This window comes from Paralichthys olivaceus, chromosome 13 (genome assembly GCF_024713975.1).
Source record: "Paralichthys olivaceus isolate ysfri-2021 chromosome 13, ASM2471397v2, whole genome shotgun sequence".
Classification (NCBI taxonomy): domain Eukaryota; kingdom Metazoa; phylum Chordata; class Actinopteri; order Pleuronectiformes; family Paralichthyidae; genus Paralichthys; species Paralichthys olivaceus.
Window position 1 is genome coordinate 16,654,677 of NC_091105.1, and position 22,418 is coordinate 16,677,094.

A 22,418-nucleotide genomic window follows, 5' to 3' on the forward strand; every position below is an offset into this window, starting at 1 on the left:
ATCATGTATTCCCCTGGCCAGTAAACAAGAGAAATAAAATAAGACAAACCTATTTCAAACTCGTCATCATCGGTTAGGATAGTGGCGTTGGCGACAGGAGGGGGTGGCTGACATGTTCTCAGCTGGTATGCTGTTGGGGAGAGGACACATACTGAAATCTGTGCACTCAAGTAAGACAGGAAGATACAGTGTTTGTGTGTGTGTGTGTGTATTTTCTATTGAACCGCAACATATTCTTTACTCTCATACTGAAACTTAAATGGATCATAAACTGCCACCTATCACTGTTTATGATCATCAAAAACCAATCACTAATTTACCTGAGCTGGGGGACATTTTATTACTAATAAACTTCTTTCAAAGGGGCGTTTTAATAATGCAGCAGAAAAAGAGGAGGCATAGTAGGACATTTATCATTACACAGAGCTGGAAGCAGCAGCAACATGAGAAAGGCCTGATAAAGACCCCTGGAAAAGAAAGAAAGGTGTTCCAATATTGAAACACAGGAACACTCTCTCAGTTTTTTACTGATCTTCACTATTGTAGCAGGCTCCCTGCAGTGTGGAGAGCTGGAGATCAAATGAACAAGGGTCATTAGAGCCGTGTGGGACAAGATTTTTACTTAGCCACTATCAAAAGGGAGGTTACCGTAATAATGCAGCACAAAGAAGCCGCTGGTGCTGAAGTCGCTGTGGAACTTGATGAGGATCTGATTGGCGGTGGTGGACACGCCCTCCTGTACCGAGCTGCCGCTGAACTGACCGATCTGAGGCGAGGCCTGGTCAGGTCCATCCCTGACAGAATCAGAAGTAGCAGGGGATGTGAGGAAGATAGATTGAAAGAGTAAAAGGAATGAGAGTGGGAGGAGGAGAGAGAGGGAGAAGGAGAGAGCAAATGATTTATGAATAAATAGCAGTAATAACTTGCTGGGATCAAAGAGCAGGTCTAGTTATCCTCAAGCAGTCTTGTGGACCTAATAGTCATTCTGCCAATGTGAGAAAAGTTTCTCATTAATCAACAGTGTCAAAGTTGTGTATATAAGTTAGGAGGCGGTGAAGAGTTGAAACTTTTGCCCCAGAGTTAAATATTGATGAGGAAGTTTGGGCCAAAAGAAAATGTAAAAATATGCAAAACAGCTTTTGTGACTTTTTTATTCATATAAAGCAATCTGGGTGGCAAGGTTGTTAGCAATGTCACCTCAACATGTTTGTATGTTCTCCCTGTGTGTGTGTTTCTCCATTCAAACATGCAGGATGACTGGAGATTAGTGAATGTGAATGTGAATGCTTGTTTCTTTCTGTATGTTGACCCTGGGATATATTGGTGACCTGTCCTGGTTGAACCCGGCCATTTGCCTGATGTGAGCTGGGATTGGCTCCAGCTACCACTGCTGCCCTCAAAGGATTATCGGTATAGATAATGGATGGATGGATAAAACAATCTGTGAAATTTAGCTGAGACTGTTAACATTCTGCACATGTATGTATAGAATAAAGGTGTATGGTTATCACAAAGCTTTAGAACCTGCGACCTGGAAGGATAAAAGCATGTGTTACAGCAAATTCATGGTTGAGCAGCCTGCTAAAGCATTTATCTGAATTCTGCAAAGTAGAAGAAACTGTAACCTTCTCTTTGGAAAATCTAAATTAAATTTTGTATTAAATCGATTACATAGATTTTCATACGTACACATGGCAGCTTACTGTATCTCTAGTCCGATAATCAAACCTGATTTACAGTAAATGGCACGGCACAGACGAAACGTGGCAACTATGTGTCAATGTTGATATATTTCAAGTGATGAAAACTAGTCTACCAAGTCCTCCAGGCACCTTCAAATTACACAGCACATTTGAAGATAAGAGGTTAGGGGAGTAACTGTCAATGGAATAGTTACCGACCTCAAACCAGCAGTGGATGAGATTCACCCTGAGATGCTAAAGGCCATGAATGTTGTCGGCCTGTCATGTTTGACACATCTCTTGGACAGCATCTATCTTTGGCAGCTGGAGCAGTGGCCCCAAGTGAAAGACTTTTTTAAGTATCTGTGGGCCTTGTTCCTGAATGAGGTTACAATGAAGTGTGAAATTGACAAGTGGCAGAGTACTAAAATGTCATGTTGAAAACGGAGCTGAGCCTGAAGGTGAAGTTCTCGATTTATGGACACAGAGAGTTGAAATGAGCTGCCTCTGCAGGTTGTGGGTCGCTGAGTGACGAGTCAGATATTCGGGAGAACTCAGACCAGACCTGCTGAGGAGAGACAGCAGACATAGCGCAGCCGTCTAATTAGGATGACTGGCACGCTTCCCTGTGGAGCAAGAGTGACTGGGAGGAGACCCCAGGAGCAGACCCAGCACTTGCTTATATATTTCAGGTGGTCCAGGTGGACCTGAGGATCCCAGAGGCGGAGCTGGAGGGAGGTGAGTAGAAATGGATGGGCAGTTGGGATTTTTTACACCATCACTACTGAGGTTTCTAGCCCCATTATTATCTTTGGCTTGGTTAGGTGATTGAGAGCAATGGGTGCAATTCAGTGAGTAGGATTAATTCATGGCAGAATTGCATTTTTTAGACTTTTAAAATATGTATGTGAATCTATGTGATGAGGCACCTTAATTTGTTAGGTATCTAATTCACTGGTTGTGGCAAAACACGCACATTCCCACCGGGTTATTATACATCATTTCTATATTGATCTTCTTTTTCAGGATATTTACATTACAAAATATCCCCCGTCCCAAGATGGATGGGTGGCTTTGGGGTGATAATAGCATTTGTCATTAGTGTTGAAGTCATTTATGAGGCGCGCTTTATCTGCCAACTGAAAAATCACAGAAGCACCTCTGCTAATGAGGAGGAGAAAACCCTGGTGAGCACATCGCCACGATCTGTATCAGAAATAAGTTGCCTAAACAAGATGGATAACAATCTTTGTGTGTGAAATGGTACTTTTCTCTAAATATAAAAAGAAACATTACTGTTAGAAACACTTTCTTTGCACCAGAGAACAGTCCTGACACTTTCAGGTAGCGTTCACCTGAATGATGTACACTAAATGCTGTTTTGCATGTGTGTTTTTGCCTTCATATTTTATGTGTTAAAAAGTCTTTGACATTTCAGGGTGATCAGCAAAATGGGAGACATGTATTGTTGCCATCAGGGGAAAGATCATTTATGCACTTTTTCATTTGAAAACAGTGATGCCAGTAGCTCCCTCCTCCTGTACTTTGAATCATAGCCCTAGATGCTGCAAGGCATTTCCCTCCTTAACCCCCATGAGGGCAGCTCCATGACTGCCTGAGGCCAACTATAGTATAGAGAGGATGCAGACAGGTAGAGGGAGGGGGGGAGCTGCAAGAGTGATAGGAAGCAGGTATTATAGTTAACTGCTCTGAAGAGATAAAGTTTCTCTTGTTTCTACATAACTAACTAACAGGTATTTTTATTTGATGCACTGGAGACGTGGAGTTAAACATCTACTTTAATTTTGGTGAAGAGGAGAAGAGGGACACAGTGACTCAGCCTTGGACTTGGTTTCTTTCATTTCATCACGCACAGCAATCTTTTTCTGTTTTAGCAAAGAGTCGTAAGGAAAGAAGTTGTCAGGGGGAAAATAAATCTACAAAAGTCCAGACAAAGGTCAACATATCTGGACGGTTCTTGGCTCGTCCATTATAGGTGTCACATCAGGAGCTGTAAGCAACATTTGTCCAACAGGCCTGCAGCCTTAACGTTTTGTCAACTTTTAAATTCAATGCATTCCATTTTTTTTCCCTTTGCAGCAAGGGAAATATGCACTCAACAGAAAATCTTCTATAGTCTCCACAAAGAACCCTTCACTTATCAAACCTTTTGGGATCTGCTCTATTAGCATAGCACTGTATTAAAGAACACATCTATATTCTTTAATAAGGATATCGACTCATTCTTTGGCTCACTATTACTTAATTATTTTTTTTTAAATCACTGGTTTGTAAATCTAGTTTGTGTTGGGTGTGTAACATAAGCTGATGCTTGATGACAAACATAATGAGAAATAAATTAATACTTACCACACGGTGATGTAGTCGTAGATTGGTTCTGTATTTATAACAGAGAAGTTGATGGAGATGCCGTAACCGGGAGGCACTCTGACAGTCCACATACAATCCTGGAAGTGTGGGTACTCGGCTGGGTGTCCGGGAGAGTAAATTGTGCCGTTCATGGATGTTATGTTGCCACCACAGAGAGCTGGAGGGAGGGGCGAAAGTCAGAGAGGCTGGATAAAAATTGACTCTGATTAAATTTAAGTCCTAACTGGTGAGAAAACAAACCATAACTGCACGTTATTTGGTTATCACTGAGAAAATGGGAGGGGGTGCACCTGTAAGATATACTATAACTGCAGGGGATTTTTACTGGTTGCCTAGAACTTGATGACATTGAGGGGTTCTGACACTAAAACTCCCCCGTCATACCTCTTCAGAGGGGATGTGCTAAAATTTGACTTTGAACTCAGAGTCAAAGCCAAAAGCGCTGTCCCCGGGATTAAAAAGAACTGTAAACTTGACAGTGACAATGCAGTGTCTACGGAGCATAACAAATCAATTTTTTCTCAAACAAATACCAAAGTTTGTGCTTGTGAAACGCATGTCACTGCTTTACTTAACTGATAAGAGGAAAGATGTTATTCATCATACCTGAGAAACATCTGAGAAGTCTCCTTGAAATTTACAACAGAGGCTGGCATAATCAGCTTTGTAATAAAGACTTGCAAATGCTCCATATATCATTGTAATGAGCTGTATCAGTTTATAGTTCAGAGAAGTGGTGGTAAACGTGAGTCAGATGCTTTAATGTGCCAGAATAAAGGACAGGACTACAAACAGACGTAAAAAAATGTATATTCTTATATTCAAAATAACTTCAAGGGTCTTATTTTTAATGGGTAGGAAAAAGCACCTCCTTCTTTAGTCTAGTCAGCTTCTCAGAAAGAAGCATGCATGACTTTCTCAAGGATTTGTTAGTGCACTTTTTTTTTAATATTACCAAACGAGTTTGGGGAAACTACGACTGATTTTGTACCCACATATGACCAACACTGTTGAAAAACACCTGTTGTGATTTTATCAGACAGAAGACAATCACCTTCACAGCGAGGTATGGGGTGATTCCAGTTTCTGCTGACTCCGTGCAGACAAGTGAGAGATGGCTCTCCGAGCAGAGTGTAACCCGACAGGCACTCAAAAGAAATAGTCATCCCCACACTGTAGTCCTGACCGATCACGATGCCGTTACGAAATGGTCGTGGGTCTGGACACCTCTGTAGCTCATATGCTGGGAAAAAATAAATACATGAAAAAATCCTTTCCTAACTATTAAAAAATGTAAGCCTGGTTATTTTTCTATCAACCTTTTGAAAGCACAAGGTTTTGTGCAAAAACTCAAGTTATGTCATGTTATCTTGTGCTATCTATAACTAATATTTATTTCTACATTTACTTTTACACATACAGTACTTCACTGACATATCCACCCCTATATCTATTCAATGATATGTGCTATTAAGTGTCTCAACAGAAGTCCGTATTGATTTCTTTACTCTTACCCTTTTGTAATCTTACAACCTCAGTAGAAGTGTCTGCTTTGCAGGACTAATCGCTGTCCCTGATCTGTCTCTGACCTGACTGATGGTCTTCTAAGAGTTCTATTAGCAAACTTTTCAATCTTCCGCTTTTTCAGCTGCCGCTATGATAACACCCGATTTTTACTTTGCCATGGGGACTAATCTTAGCTCCTCACCCTGGTAGACAATGTGGAAGCCAGGTTTGTTCTGGGAGTAGTCGCTGTGGAAGAACAGTGTGGTCTCGTGTGTGGTGCTAAAGAGGGAGTTGGGCACCATGGGACCACTGAACCGATCAATCACTGTTCCCGTCTCCAGACTTCCACTGCGGACCTCCAGATAGTCATGAACAGGCTCTGTTGAGAAGTTCAGAAACTGCAGATGGATCCCTAAAATGCAAAAGGAATGGGTTAATATATGTGAACATTTCATGAATATATGAATAAAGTGAAGGTGAGTGAATGTGTATCTTCCTTTTAAGTACTGTATTTCAAATTCAAAGTTTAAAGCATACATAAAAGAAGTGGGTTCTTTTATAACAGAATGAGGAGAGGAGAAACGAATAACAGTGCAATGTAGAAGAAAGCAGCACAGAAGTCATGAGAACTAGCAGAACATTAAAGAAAAAGAAAGAGGAGAAGAAAGGAGAAGACAGAGGGTGGGATGACAGACCGAAGCCAATGGGGAGCTGAACTCTCCAGCTGCAGTCCAGGCTGCTCTGATAATTCCCTGGAAAGCCTGGGCTGAGGATGACGCCGCTGAAGTCTGTCATAGACCCGCCACACTGAGCTGAGGGAGACAGACCAAGGAAAAAGAAAATGTCACTTATCAAGATTAAAGCTCAATGGGAAAAATTAAGAAAAACAACAAGTGAGGTGGTAAATATCCAGGGGGGGCAAGAGCCTTGTGTCTCTGATTACAGTAAATGCATGATTTATGGGTATATGTAGCAAAAGGAAAGAATACTGGGGCTGATTATGCATTCACCACATGCTTTCACAAACATATGTTCTATGAGGGCAGCTTTGTGGGCGAGAGACAAAATGAAGTGTTTGCATGTATCAGTGTTTGAGCGTGTCTGTGACTTGTGCTTGTACATCTCTGCTTGACTGTGTGGATTACGCTCCATAAGGGCATTTGTGAAAAGATAACAGACTGAGGCACATTCCTTGTTTGGTGGTGCTTTAAATTAAAATAAATGAGGGAGTCAATATTCAGTACAGCACCCCAGTGCTCAGCGGTGGCAGTGATTACTTCACCCTCCCCCTGCAACAGCCCACCTCTTCTCTTTGACTGTGTGTTAGAGAACACTTCGGCTCGCAGTGAAGGTTACTCTCAATCCCCCCCGTTCTCCTCCTGTGGCACATGCCCTACTCTTACATAAACACCCAGGTGTGATACAATGACAGCCACCAGAGGCATCAATGTAAAACCTGTAGCTGGATCATTCCCCTTTTTTTTACCATCTTAACCTCAACAGGCTCGAAACATAACGGTTACTGCTGCCATTTCTTTGGGGACTATCACAAAAAGCCAGAATTAGGCAAAAACTATCCTGGGATGTAAGTGGGGGAAACCTGCTTTACCTGCTTGTGTATAAAGAGAAAACGAAGAGGCACTTATGAGGATGTTTTACTGTCGAGCACAAGGGCATGCAACCACTTTGATGTAAGTTTATCAGCAACAAAGTGACTACAGATCCTCGGGTGTTGGGATCAGCTTATGCACTGCAGACGAGCGAGGAGTTGGGCTAACGAGCGAGCACACGCATACAAGAAAAGGCCTGTCAACTGCAAAGCTGGGATTTATGTCTGCATTGAACTGTGAAAACCACAGGGACAGATCATTTACATGAAGAGCACAGCAAGTGTGTGTTTGTGTGGGAAAGAGTGCATTTTTTGCCTGTGTTCATATGCAGGGGGGTGTAACAGTGTTTACACTGACACGTATGCACATTTTTCTACATGTGTAAGTGGGGGGGGGGGGGGTCGAAACACAAAGTGGAGCACTTCCTTAGTAATCTCTGGAATCTGTCACTGTGGCAATCAACTTCAGAAGACGTGTTGAGGGAGACCAGAGACTCATCAGGGGGATCAAAAACATCAAGTAACACACTGACATGGTGCAAAGCCTTATTTGTTTCCAACTCAAAGGGAAAGTATAAAATTCATAAACCCCTCCCCCAAGCCACCCACTCCCACCCATCATCCCCTTCCCCGATCTGAAAATAAAATTGTTGCTTTCCCTAATACAATAACAAGTCCTCTGTGAGGCCACTGATCTATTGTGTGGTTGTGTAAGAGTAAGGTATTAGAATGGGAGAAATATAATAAAAAGAGAAGTAGAAAATAGATAAACAACAAAAAAGCGAATGAGAAAAGGTAAATGGAAAAAGACAAAAGTGAGAGTGAGTCTGTTTGATGCAACAAATATGCTTTTGTCATCTATAATATCACCTCATTGAAACCCTGTATGCTGACGATATCAGACAGAATAAAATAATATATTACCTAAACACAGAGGTACGGGGTAATTCCATCTTCTGACGGGGCCAGGCATGCAGGTAATATATGTATTACCCTGTTCAGAGAAGAAACAAACAAACAGTACATTCACTTCCTCCAAAATATTTAGCAGTTGGTGCTTGCATCAGATTTTCTGTTTTTGGATTTCTGAAAATCCTTTCAAGGTCTTGTGTGTAAATATTTGATGTTATCAGGAGCAGGAGACCTCTCTCAGCCGCTAGCTGGGCAAGGGTACCACCTTCTACATAGAGATGAGCTGCATCCTGCTTCTACACTTGGTTTATGATTAAATTATGAGTGAAGGATAATACAAGTTAATCCTTTTTAAAATATTCAGAGCATTAATGATGTTTTGATCCATTAAAATCATACTTTTAAAATGCATACGTACAAGTAAGTTCTTTAAAACACCCTGAACCCAAACCTTGAAACAGTCATCAGGTGTGAATGTACTATCACACACACACACATGCAGTTCAAAAGACCCAGCCATACATGTGCCTTTGTTTCCACAATGGTCTGTAGTCTATTTGTGGTGTTCAGACACTCAGCCTGAAGATGTGTGTAAGAAGTTGCTGGTTGGTCCGGAGAGAATGTAAAAAGAAGCGAATACCCGAGCCGGGGAATAAAAATCAGCGTGGGATTAGTGAGGATACTGTTAACACAATCCATTGCCCGTGGCCTTGGAAAGTTCTACGGCTCAAAACGCCACAGCTGCAGTATCTACTCATGGAGGATTGGAAGAACTTAAAGCTGCTTTTGTGGTGGCACACACTCACACGAACATCGGCGCACACACACTTAACAAATAACGATACAAGCATTAATACATGGAAAGTAGCCCCACTTGAGCATTCAGACATTTCTCTTGCTTACTGTTCCGCTCAGACACACAAATGTCATATTTAATGTACTTAGTGATGCATCTTTGACAAACTCATCCTTTGGGGTATTTCCTTGAAACTGTCACTTCAGGCAGGTAGATATGATTCACAAATCATAAATGTTTGAACGCTGGATATCTGTGTTACCGGCACTGTGCGCTTTCACCTACCTGCAACGAAAAGCCTTGATCACACTGGAAGGACACCATGTCACCCACAGTGTAGCGGTCGCCAACTCTTAGGCCGTTACTGGGAGGCAGCGGCTCTGGGCACGAATCCAAACCTATTGCTTAGGACAGAGTCACAACACACAAGTGTGGACAGCAATCATTCTTCTGCACAAAGTGGGTTTAAGACCTGTAACTTTCATTCATTGCATATATTTATCGGTATCATTTATATTTAATCACCCAATACCTGTGGAGGAAAAGGGAATAATTAAATTAACACCAAACATTTTAACATGTAATTACACACAGCCTCATTTTAATATGCTTGTAATTGTATAATAATTGAGTAAGTCATTTTTTTTTCTTGCCCTTCATGATAACGTTTAGAAACTGGGACAAGTCACAAAGAGGTTCTTCTGGTGGCTGTAATCGCAAAATCCTTCCGACTGTGATCTGAAGCAATCACTGTGAAATTACAATGCAATCCCTGAAGTATTACTCGACAGAACCACGGAGCTCCATTGGAACAAAGTGATTACAAAGCCATTTGCCAGGTATAGACAGTCCTTGTTTTGTGTTTTAAGAGCTTCAAAGCAACATGATCCAAGCTTTGGACAAATGTTAATGGCAGATGTTTGTGGTAAATTTAAGCTACATTCATTTTTATGAGAAAAAAGACATAAATATGAGTTGCATGTGTCCTTGGGTAAATAGATAAACAAATTAAATACATAAAAAATAAATAGAAATTTTGATTTGATTCATTGAGACATCCATGAAGCATTGACGCGATGAACGATAGCATTGGAAAAAAGTTAATTTTGTCTTTTAACCGACTGAACTGATTGAATCCAACAACCACATTAAAATATGCTGCTGCACTGCTCCGGCTGTAATAAAAGATAGATGATGGAAAGGGGACCTTTGTAATAACACTGAGAAGCACATATACATTCATGCAGACATTTTCTCTTTGATACATTATTAGAAAGCAGGTCATGGTGTGAGTAGTAGTGTGAAGGGGAATATACAAACACAGCAACAGAAAAGAAAACAAAGTCTTGCACCTATTTGTGGGCACAGATAACACTTAAATGAAAAATAAGCCTCACACACACGCACACACACGCACACACGCACACACACACACACACACACACACACACACACACACACACACACACACACACACACACACTCAAGCCCACTCCATGAGTTAACAGGGCAGTATGCGGGTGGATGAATGTAAACATGGCAGCAGGGATGACCACACAAAACTCAGAACAATTTTTAGGCAGCTCTTCAGAGAACTGAGTAACAGGAGTGGCCTCCCCGCTCAGCATCTAGTGAGTGGATAGTGAGAGCGGATATTTGAGTGGGAGGAGACAGGAAGCAACAAGAGCAGCCACAGAAACAACTGAAGAAGAACCACAACACAAGAGGAGTGGGAGGATTCTTCAACATGTGATGTTTTCGAGGGATCTTCACTCAACACGTGACACTTCTAAAACAATTATTTTTGACAACTTTTCTTGAAACCATTTTGAATTTTGTTATTTCAAAAAGATTCGGGGACAGGATTCATGAGGGCAATGTTTGCAGTGCAAGGCTGTGATAAAATAAGCTTGATATCCAAGTGAAATGCAGCTATAAATTAAACAGTTTCATGAATTTTTGATATGTCCTAACTGTGGAGAGCAATCAGCCTCCCCTCTGCAGCATTCTGTGAGATGACTGAAATGTTTCATAACGCAGTGCATTCACATTTACTTGAATTAAAAGAATGAAAATATGCATCGATGACTCAAAGATTGAAAAAAATAAGGATGGTCATGTAATGTGCATGAAACCAGTTAGAAACTACTTTTGCTTTATGGCATGGAGGAGCAACATCATGCTGTAAAAATTAGAAGAGGGTCAATTGTGAACACAACAGTCAATAACAATCCTCAGATGCATTCTGGTTTTTCAAAGAATGGTTGATTGGGATTAAGGGTGTCTGCCCGGTAACAAGCGAACTTTCCCCAAACCATTACATCACCACCACCACATGCCTGGACTGTTGAAACAAGGCAGGTCGGTCCATGGATTCATGCTGTTGATGATAATTTCTGCAGCCACAGCAGAAATCCAGATTCATCAGATCACACCACGCTTTTCAGTCTTCAGCTGTTTTGGTTAGCCTGTGCCTACTGCAGCCTTGGATTTCTGTTCTTGGCCGACAGACTCAAGGTTCAACGTGTTGTTCATTCTGATGCTTTTTTCACAACACTTCTGAAGAGTGAAATATTTAAAACCAGCCCATCTGGTGCCAACAATCAGGTCGAGGTCAAATTCACTGAGATTACTTTTTTTTTGCCCCATTCTGTTGTTTGATGTAAACATGAATCGAACCCCTGACCTCTATAGAGTCATGATTTAGAGATTGTATTGCTGCCACGTGAGTGTTTTGGATGATTGCATAAATAATAGCTGGTGTAAATATGATACAAAAAGACCACAGTATAGTTTTACATGAAATTGCAGTGTGCAGGTACGTTTCTGACATTATAGGAGTACAAACTAAACTACTACCTATACATATATGAGTTTGCCTGAAAAGTGTGTTTTCAAGCAGATCTGTCTGTCTGACATCTGAGGATGAATTTCTTTTCAATTTGTCTGAAATTGATTCAATTTGCTGTTACAATCCCTCCATGTAATTCAAATGGAAATAATATAGGTCTCTAGAGCATGTTGTGATTGAAGCCCAGTGTGGGATGTTACTTGGGATGCAAATCGCCATATTGCTTGTGAAAAAGTGCCAATTTTGTTTTCAACTATAGCACGCTGTCTGCCCAAGGAGAGCAGGCAAGCTAAGAAAATATGAATAGAAACAGAAAGAGAAATAGAGACGACCAGACCCTGAGGTCTACACAGAGAATCAGCAAATGCACTTTACAAGGGCAGCAGTGGCAAAGTGTAAGACAGTCATGAAGGAGAGAGCTGAAGCGGAGACATGGCACTGAAGTGATTCTCAGCAGTAGGTAGTGACGGTGGGGGAGGGGGGTTAGCGCAGAAAGGAAGGAGCCCACTGAGAGACATGGCTGTGGAGTGGATCCAAGCAAGAGGAGGGTGTTGTGGAAACGAAACACTGACTGCGAGAGACATGGCTGTGAAATCGTTCTCAACAGTGGTATGATGCTCGCGGACTGACACTGCTGACAGCGAGGACAGATCTTGTGACAGAAATGTTTTTCATGCTTCTTTTGTTTTGCAACACATTTGTGGGAGCGGATTTTACTTAAAAACGTGTGCTTCTTTTGTTGCGTTGTGAATGGAATGTCAGGGTTGGACCTGCTGGCTGAGCTATGCAATCCACATTCAAACACTTTATCTGAATGTTGTGAAGTTCATCTTTTCCACTCGTACTCTCCCAATGGCTGCACTGTTACACTGCTCATAGGAGCCTCACAGGAAATGTGTGACAAAGGAGTCGCCCATAGCTGCACGTGTCTGTAGATTTCTTTAAATGTGTCGGTGAAGGGTACGCAGAAAGACAAAGGTGAGGAGGAAACAGAGAAAGCGTAAGCTTAGAATCCATCCAACTTTGGAGAGACAAAATAAAACCTTAGGGAAATTACCGTGACATGAAAAGAGACAAAGGGAAATTGGTCTCGAAGGACAGTATTATTTAATAAGTGCAACGAGCTCCATGCACCACCAGCAGATGCATCATCCCTACTTTCATTTATATAGTTTTTGAATTGAAGGACTCTGTAAATAATTCGCTCCACTGGGGCCAGCTACACGCCTTAAAATGTTTGGCATGCTCATCAGTAAATAAACCCCTATGTGAATAGTCTGTTAAGAGATGAGCAAATTTACTCACTAAATGGAAACGGATGAAGGTCCAGTAAGTTAAAATTTATGGGAGGATTTAAACATGACACCATCTGGAATTACCAAGAGTGCAAGAGAAGCAGATACAAAGACTGAAAATTAGTGGACATACAGAGGAAGTTTAAAAAAAAAAAAATGCCCACATATTCACTCCCTCAAACTCTGTCTGCCCAACTGTGCCACCCAAACCAGCTGTCCCTCTAACGTCGCATAACCCTCTGCAGCTGCTGGAAGTCAGCAGCAGATGGACACATAGATACAGACAGCAGACAAAGTGACAGGCAGCCAGACGAGCCGTCTCTCCTCATACCTGTGTACTCCAAGTGGAAGCCGGCGGCGGACACGCTAATGTCAGACTGGAAGGTCAGGTACAGGTTGTTGGATGTGCTGTTCAGCAGCTGGGGAATTGTTGTACCTGTACATTATAGAGAAGACATATTCTAAATTTAGAAATGTGAAAATGTATAACACGTGAACATATACTGGCAGCAGCCTTTTCACTTTGCTTAATGAGTTACAGAGTACATCAGCAGGTACAAATAAAATCATGGTGCAAAAATAAAAGTGCTTCATATATATGATAGGAAACCCTAAAATAAAATAAATAGGTAAATACATTCATACACCATATAATATAGTATTATATAATATATAATAATAGGTGTCAAAAAATAGAGTATGACTTTTAAATATAATTGGAATCACCTTAATAATTGATTTCCAGCCATTTCAACTGTTTTACCCTTTTAATAACGCCATGACTATTACTATTACATATGAAAAGGCTTTGGTTGAAAAATTTGATATCCATCATATGAGAAATCTACTGTAGTCTCATAACACTGATAGCCAGTATAGAGGTAGAGTCATTATCCTACACCAGTCCATCTTACAATAGGATTCAGCATCTAAAATTATGTGCTGGCGTATTTCTAGTAGGTTACCATGTGGCAAGAGCACCATGTTCATTAGCGTGAGCCTTGAGGCAACAGTAGTGCACTTGGAAAATGCCAGACTGAAAAGGAGACTACATTATAAAGAACTCTACGACAGATAAGAACATTGTGTGAGAGAAGAAGTGTATTTTTGTTCGACTTCTTTAACTGCTTTTTAGACAGCCTTCTCAAAGGACATGCCAAATGCAATCAGTTCCATCAACACATCAGTCTGCTGCCGGGGCCCCGTGACGTCCATGACTGAAATTCAAGAGGGAGCTGACAAGTGAAATTCAGTTGTATCAGATTTACCTGAGTAGCTACCAAGCCTCCGAGCATTGCCATCAACCCCATCAAAAAAATCCAGCGAGTCCCAGTTGTGTTCTGTGGCGAAGGTCACAACTTGAATCTGAAAAAGAAAGACGCTTTAATAGGAACATTAAAGAGCATGGAAAATACAGGAATTACAAAAGAGGAAAACACAAGTTAAAATGGTGCAGATACATAGTTTAATACATAGTTCAATCCACCCATCCAATCTTTATCTCTTTTCAAACATGATAATACTAAGGCCTGTATTTGTGTCCTCTCACTTGGATGCCGGCTCCCTCAGGAACGGAGATTTTCCAGGCGCAGTTCAGATAGTTGGCGTACGGCTCTGGGTATCCAGGAGAGAGGATAGTGCCTCTACGGTCAGTTAATACTCCACCACAGGGAACTGGAGAAAGAAGGAAGAGAGAGAGAGAGAAAGAGAGTCACGACGAGGCTGAGAGATGTGATGTCTAAAGCACCTGTAGAGCCAGGAGTGAGTGGGGTTCATGATGGGTCAAGCATTAAGGTTAAGATATGAGAGACTTTTCATCTCGAAGGAAATTATTTTGCCAGCTTGCTCCAAGATCACAGTCACACAATATACAATAGAGTACATTAGAATAAAACAATTGAGTATAAGGTCTAAGAAATATAAGTGAAAACACAATTGTCAAGTTTATATGGAGTAAATGCAGAACCAGTGCCTAATAGAAATGATAGATATCAAAATAAAATAAAATATATAACGTGAGACACTAAACTAATTAGCAAGTAATTGCACGTTGTTGAACATAATATGATGAAACACATAATAATGTTGCATGTTAATAGCAATATTGCACATTAAAAAACAGAGTAATATTAAGTATCGTGTGGATTTTAAATGACTTAAATAACTACGTTTCATGATGAAGCCAGAATGTCCACTTTCAGAATGTCATGTAAATTAACTTTTCTAGAATATGGCTCCTTGTCCACATGATACCATTGCATTGTGATATTCAGAGCGCTGCAATGCAGCACACACTTGTCGCTCCCTTGGAAGCAAATAGTTCAACCCTGATGTGTAATTTTATCTTGCGGAGGCGACACAAATCACATATTTTCAATTGTGAATGTTATTCCTGCATGTACGCACCTTGTTTCTTCCAGTGCCACAAGTAACATATTTATTGACCCTCTCAGCTCTCAGATTTATGGTGAATTGGAGTCAGTGGCTGGGTCATGGTGACACTGTCAGGCACTGAGATGTATTTGAGCATGGGTAAAAAAAAAATGAGGAAAGGGCAATAACAGCTTCAATTTCTTTATTGCTTTTCAGATGGATGCCAGTTGGCTTTGTATCTGGCCAGCTATGTTGTACATAGCGTTTGGCTTCACTCTTTGTCCATTAAGGATTGTGGTAACCCAGCCTTGCAGACCACAATCATTTGGTTTATTACACTCAACAAAACACAGAACTGAATTCCCTTCCATTAGAAATACAGACAGACTCCAAAAATCCACCCTCTGGACCCATGGAATGAGCCCTTGTGGACTTCAGTTGGACGTACAATGACATTTTCACCATCGTCACATCAATTCTAAATGGGCACCTCGCTGCTCATGTCATCGTTTTTTCGACTATTTTTCTTATTCTACCAATGTGTCATAACATTGCACAGCTTTACAGGTTAACCTCACCTAAAGACTAGAATGATAAAAAGCATTTAGATGTTTCTATAGCCTGTAGTTCAAGATATTTCTGTATCAGGTCGTGGTTTAATAATATTTCTGGCTTACTACACTTTGAGTAAAATCATAATAAAGTCAATGTTTTACACATTAATAATAAGTTCTTTCAGTGTCTTTACTTGGTAATTGGAAAAAACCTTTTCAGAAGTCACGTTGAAATGAATTGTAGGTAGTTCAATCAGTGAGCTGTGGTAAAGTCTACAACCCAGGCATATTCTCCAGAAGTCTGCAGTAAGTCCACTTGAGGTTTCTTGTGAACTAGATGAATTGTGGGTTGGCACAGCCTTCATCACTCAGAAGCTCCAAGGAAACATTCCCATAGTCTGTAATTTTGCAAATCTTTCTCCACATGTTTGAAATCTTTCTATTGCTTGTTATTACCATCATTATCAGGCTGTTATGACTTTGTCATTAGAGCCAGCAAAATCATTTATCATTACAGTAAGGATGATTGCAGAAGTGTACTTGCTTTTTTTTCCATTGTTGCTTTGCTCTGTTGCGAGCCATTGCTCCGCTGACAGATTCTGTGGTGTGAAAGTCTAAAGCCAGTTACTAAAACGTACCATCTCCTCTTTTTTCTTTTTCCCCCTTTACACCTCATACAGAAACAAGTGTTCCTTAGACTTTCTAAAGATATAACTGCAGGATAGGGAAACAACAGACCCTCTGTCTTCTTTTACATCCACCCCAGTAACTGCAGCATCAGCCCTCTGATATCCATGGTTAATGTTCGTATTGAACAGTTCCCTTACAGTGAGGGAACATGAGGATAGCTGTCACTGTGAGCGGAGAAAGCCCTTCAGCAGAGTAGTACAATGTGTTCTCAAAATGAAGAACCAGATGCTATTTGTCAAGGACGAGGTTTTACCCTGTACAGGTCAATGATAATTACTGTTTTGGAAGAAGCCACTGGAGGCTTCCATGTGAAAGGCAAGAGACATGGGAAGCAGCAGAGAAATAAAACACGCTATAGCTAGAAACTATAAAAACACACATGCAGGCTATGGGCTTGGCACAATATGAAGCTTATCAATATTTTACAGGTGATATCTGCCCTCATACACATGCTCGAGGAACTCGGCCAAAGTGACTTTCTTTGTTCTTTTCACTCCGTGTGGCAAATTAGAGGAAATGACTTCTATACTGTTCCTCACAGCAATGACACAGTGCAGCAATCACACTTCCACATAATGACTGCAACAGCAATGTCATCTTCAGCTAACGCATGTCACACGTAGAGGATTCAGCACCGAAATCGATTAACTCCTACATCACAACTGAAGGAGAGCAGCTTGTGTAATTGTTTGGAATTCTGCTCAGCAAGTGAAAGATGAAGGTCAGCGCCTATTAAAATTTAGTGAACTGACCTGCAGAGATATGTTAAAGGCTCTTTGATGGTTTGATGTGTTCATGCATTAAAAAACATGTGATGAGTAATCAGATGATTTAAGTAGGTTCGTTTTCCTGTTTTATCTTTTCCTGCCGCGTTTCCAAAATTAAATGAAAAGAATAGAGGTACACAGTATGAAAATTATTATGTTTTTCATTATGGTTATGAGTTCTAATCCTCACATCTGAAATAAAGTCTAGGGAAAAGATTAAAACCATTTTAAAGAATAACAAACTTAAATTCTTGATCCTGATAACAAGCAGTGGACTCGTTCCAGGGAAAGACCCAGTAATTCAGTATAATTTAACGGCTCCTTTGGCTCCCCTGAGCTGTCAGTTAATGTAATTGGTGGAGCAAGATTAAAAATCATGACACTCATAAAACACTCCCCCGCCCCTCTCAATCTGCACCAGGCTCATATGTCAGATACCACAGGTAGACAAGCCTGGGGACCACATACACATTGAGACACTTTTCAGTACCATCTGATATGCAGGGAATTTTAATTAAAAGTATTGTAATCGAGAAATCAAAAATCTCAATGGATTAAATGTGTGTAGTGTAATACAAATGTGTTTAAATGCGACAATTCAATTATGTATTCCTGAATGGCTTGTCATATATGTTTCAGGATAAATCTTACAAATGTCATTCTAGATTAAATTTATACACAGATTGCACAATAAATAACTACCAATTGTCAATTCACTAATACATATTTATATAAGTCATCCAGAATGTGACAACATTGCAAACTTCATACAACAATCATATTTAATGTCTCTGCTACAGCATCATGTCCTCTCTCTTTAACAAGAAGGGTGCAACGTTCCTCGAATTAAAACGAAAACATAGAAGCTGACAACCCTGTGATTTTATGAAGGTTAGTTTGTTTCATGAAAGAGTGTGAAGACAACTATTGAAAACTCAACACTCCCAAAATTATGTCAGGCATTTTAATTGGAAATTAAATGTGGAGAAAAAGCTTTTGCTCCCAGATTCAGGACAAATAGTGTTTTCGGAGGCTAAAAGAAATGGTCCATATTAGCCAGAGGGTCAAAGTTATTATGTAAAATAAAGTGAGCAAAACAAAACAACGTCACAGCCTGATGACTAGAAACTATTTATGAAACAGACATTTGCTCTCTGTATGCAGTGGGTGGTGAATGTTCTTTTATGTTGTACTTGAATTTGTGACGCTTACATTCTTGATTAAAAAAAAAAGTACTAATACTGTGTTAGTCAAACAGGCAATAATTTCCACTTTCATTACAGGAATTAAAAGGTACAGTGTGTAGAATTTTGTGATATCTAGTGTTGAAATTGCATGTTGCAGCTGAACACCCCTCACCTCACCCTCTCCTTCCAAACATGAAAAAGAAACTGTGGTAGCCTTCAGTTGTCATAAAAACTCAAAAGGTGTTTAGTTTGTCCAGTCTGGACTAATGTAAAAAACATGGCGGCCTCCGTAGAGAGGACCCCCTTGATGTAAATATAAAGTATTTAAATATAAAGGGTCTTTTCTGGGGTAAAGAAAACTATAATTCATACAATTTAGATGAAACGAACTAGTGAAAACATCATGAGGATTATTCTACATTAAATTTCTGCCAATAGATCCCTTTCATCTAAATCTTACACACTGGACCTTTAAGTAAAATACTAAAAGTAGCAAAGTGTTTCTCTCCCTGCTCCAGACCGGTATGAGACACAAAGTGGTTGTGAAAAGTTGTTCTAAAACAGGGATCCACTGTTAGAAAACAAGCTCAACATGACACCATTTACTTGTTAACACCTTCAGAAAAGTGAGTTTGAGCCAACATTGAATTCCACAGTGTGGGCATACTAGCTATGAATCATTGCAATCTGTGAGCTTATGTAAGACTGGGAGAGTCATGATTTTCTATAATCAGAGATGATTTACTATCTGTGAAATTCAGCTGCCTTTCTATTTAATGTGCAGGGAACAAAACAACAGAAAACCAGCACAAGACGCTTGTTAATTTACACTGAAGGTATTCCATAATTTACATGACACTGAAAAATTCAGGTCAGCTGCATTACTTTAATGTTAATCGGCTGACTGCAAAGTCAAACTCCACCTGGTACCAACAAAAACATCTATTTAGTCAAGTCAACCATTCTCCATAAACTCCATACACAGAGGTCAGCCAAAAACGATGCATCCATTCAGGTGAGGATAATTAAATCACAATAAAATGTTGTGTGAGCACAACTCAACACCAAAGCATTTATTCAGCAGCTTTGTGTTTGTGAACTGGAAAGCACAAGTGTAGCATGACGTGCCGGGTCAATCAGAGCTGGACAAGGAGCTGGATATCTATCTTTTAAAACACAGGTACTTCACAGGATAGCAGTGTCTGATACTGTCATATCTCATAAAGTGGGCTTGAGTAATTGAGCATAGTGTTTTTGCTGAAGCTTCCATAAAACTATATCCATTATTCTGGACGAGCACACTGCCGCTGGGGGAGATGCCGCAGCCAGATACAATCTCCAGATAAAAATCACTATGTTTAAAATGGAACTGCACGTGCCACCACTATTCGCTCACCACTTGGCAGGAACTCGGATGAACCCTGGCTTGAAATCTCCTGCACTCACCAGCTGGAACTATTTGCTGTCTGGCACAAGGCCTGACTTCAATAGATTTCTGCCTACTTCATCTGTGGCTCTTTATCTTCCCAAGGTAGACAGGTGGGTGTCACATGTGTATATACGTCTGGCAGTGGTGTGTGCAGACAAGGCATGCCAATCTGCTCATGCTATGCATCTGTATTTATGTGGGTACAGTTTTATGACAAAGGTTATAGCCCAAAGAACATGCAGAGAGAGATATTGTTCCCTTCAGTGGATGATCCACACTTTGCATACAGGCCATTAAATGTGGCTGTAAAATCTATGGCTCCTGCATAAACACCGGTTCCTTGTATTTTCTGGCAATATCAAAATAAATCAAATTTCTGATCTACCCGTCATTTTGATTTATAAATCTTTTGAATAAAAATGACATCACATGATATGTTATCCGATGACTACTTTTGCAGAGTTGGCTGTCTTGAATATTGAATGTTGTTGTGTTGATGATAATCTCTAAAGCGGTATTTGTAGCATTCACATTCTGTGATTTACTTTTTCTCCCCCCCGTGATACCAAAACTTCCAAATTTAAAAGCCTGATAACACTTAGCAAATGAGAGATCTGATGGGGAAGCATGACAATTTTTTGTACTTGTACAACTCAACTCCAGCTCAAGCTTTTCTTTGTATTTCTCTCCAAAACAGACATTGGTCTCCTCCATGTTTTTTTTCTTCTGAACGTTTAATCGCACAAGTTAGTAATGCGCCTAAAAGTTGTTTTTCCAACCATCATTAAATTACTGAAGAAGAAAAAGAGAAGAATCTCGTGAGTTTCTGTGATATTTCAAGTCTCTGGAATCACCACTGGGATATGTGGCTGGTTTTACATTCTGCTCAAATAATCGTGTGTGTGTTCTGAAGATTATAAGAGTGTGGTCCCCCATGTGTAAAAAAAAAAAAGAGTTGTAAATCCTCGAGTGTGCAGCAGCCTTAAGTGCTGCACTGTGTTCACCAGCTACTGTAGTTGCTAACTGTGTCTGTCTGTTTGGTTCTGAGCAGGTAGAGTTCACTGAGACTTCTCACTGTAATCTGCAGCTGCCTTTTTCACCGAAAACATAGAGAACAGCGAGAGTGAACCAAAACAGTGGAGTTAAGGCTGGATAGGTAAGTAATGAGCTGAAACATGATATAAAGTTTCAGCTCATTACTTCCCATTGTCACATTGTTGTCACATCGTAATATCATGCATGTTATTATTAATGTATCAAAGACGTGGTGTGACAAAGCCAACGCTTTGTTGCAGGCTACTGTGCATAAAAGTCTAGACTGTACTTGGTGCACATGATTAATTGCATTATAATGTTTCATCACATTCATAAATCACTTTTTTGTTTCTAATGTTTTTACACCTCATGCATTAAAGTGTAATAAATACACATTATTATGCATGTCTTTTGTATCGACTTACATCTCTAAAAAAAACCTGTAGTATATATAATGCATGTGGGCTACAAAGAAAAAGTTAACCAAAGATCTCAAGTTGAAGTGTGTGTTGCTGCTGTTAGATTCACTTTACACTGCTATTTGTTTTCTCATTAATCTGGAAAGACACAAACTGAAATCCCTTGTCCCCGGGTATAAAATTTATGTGACACTTTGTTATGTTTGTCCTTGCCTCTTTCTTCCTGTCTGAACTATCAAGACCTGAGATAGGTGGATGCTTTGTAATGGGTGACAGACATTAGGATAAGTAATGACTAGGCAAAGCAGACACCAAACATTTTTTTGCACCTGCTCTTTGGATTTCTGTGTGTGTGTGTGTGTGTGTGTGTGTGTGTGTGTGTGTGTGTGTGTGTGTGAGGCAGAGTAAGACAGTGTCCATGCAGGGGATGAAGCGAGGGTATAGGAGGATAAGGGCACTTACCAACACATGTGGGCACAGTGCCGTTCCACTGGGCTAGGGCACTGGGCACGGCCTCACACCTGATGGCGTTAGAGCCGTGCAGCGTGTAACCTGGATTGCACTCAAACAGTACGGCCATACCGATGCCAAAGTCGTTCCCAATCCGCTTCCCAAACCGGGGCTCGGGAACTGAGCTGCACTGACTGGCACTCGTCCGAGGAACAGCTAGGGGATAAGAGGGGATGAAGCGAGCATGAGAGGCAGAAGTACAAAGACAAAGAGTGGTGGATGGGTGTGGTAGGCAGGCAGACAACCAGGAGAAGAGAGATGGCAAGACAAAAGGAGGCAGAGAGAAATGGCGAAGCCCTTGTGAATCTCCTCGCACATCATTAGTCGCTCTTGTCTGCTCTGCCACGATAGACTCTTTCACTCCACATCATCCTGCTCTGCTCAACCATGTCCAGCCACGGCCAATGGCACT

At 40.6% G+C, this 22,418-nt stretch overlaps 1 protein-coding gene across 5 annotated transcripts in view; it reads right to left on the minus strand.

The window, feature by feature from the left end:
- LOC109632040 (CUB and sushi domain-containing protein 3-like) overlaps positions 1-22,418 on the minus strand; it is a 205,402-nt gene that overhangs the window by 68,430 nt on the left and 114,554 nt on the right. For 4 of the 5 annotated variants that reach the window (XM_069537722.1, XM_069537721.1, XM_069537719.1 and 1 more), the window contains 12 exons: positions 21,959-22,162; positions 14,592-14,716; positions 14,311-14,407; positions 13,374-13,478; positions 9,182-9,300; positions 8,113-8,182; positions 6,275-6,391; positions 5,782-5,991; positions 5,128-5,316; positions 4,053-4,230; positions 649-794; positions 50-130 (listed from right to left, as the gene is read on the minus strand). In XM_069537722.1, coding sequence (XP_069393823.1) covers positions 50-130; positions 649-794; positions 4,053-4,230; positions 5,128-5,316; positions 5,782-5,991; positions 6,275-6,391; positions 8,113-8,182; positions 9,182-9,300; positions 13,374-13,478; positions 14,311-14,407; positions 14,592-14,716; positions 21,959-22,162 — 1,641 coding nt within the window. The remainder of the gene's footprint in view (positions 1-49; positions 131-648; positions 795-4,052; positions 4,231-5,127; positions 5,317-5,781; positions 5,992-6,274; positions 6,392-8,112; positions 8,183-9,181; positions 9,301-13,373; positions 13,479-14,310; positions 14,408-14,591; positions 14,717-21,958; positions 22,163-22,418) is intronic. The other variant, XM_069537718.1, reaches the window with a different exon arrangement.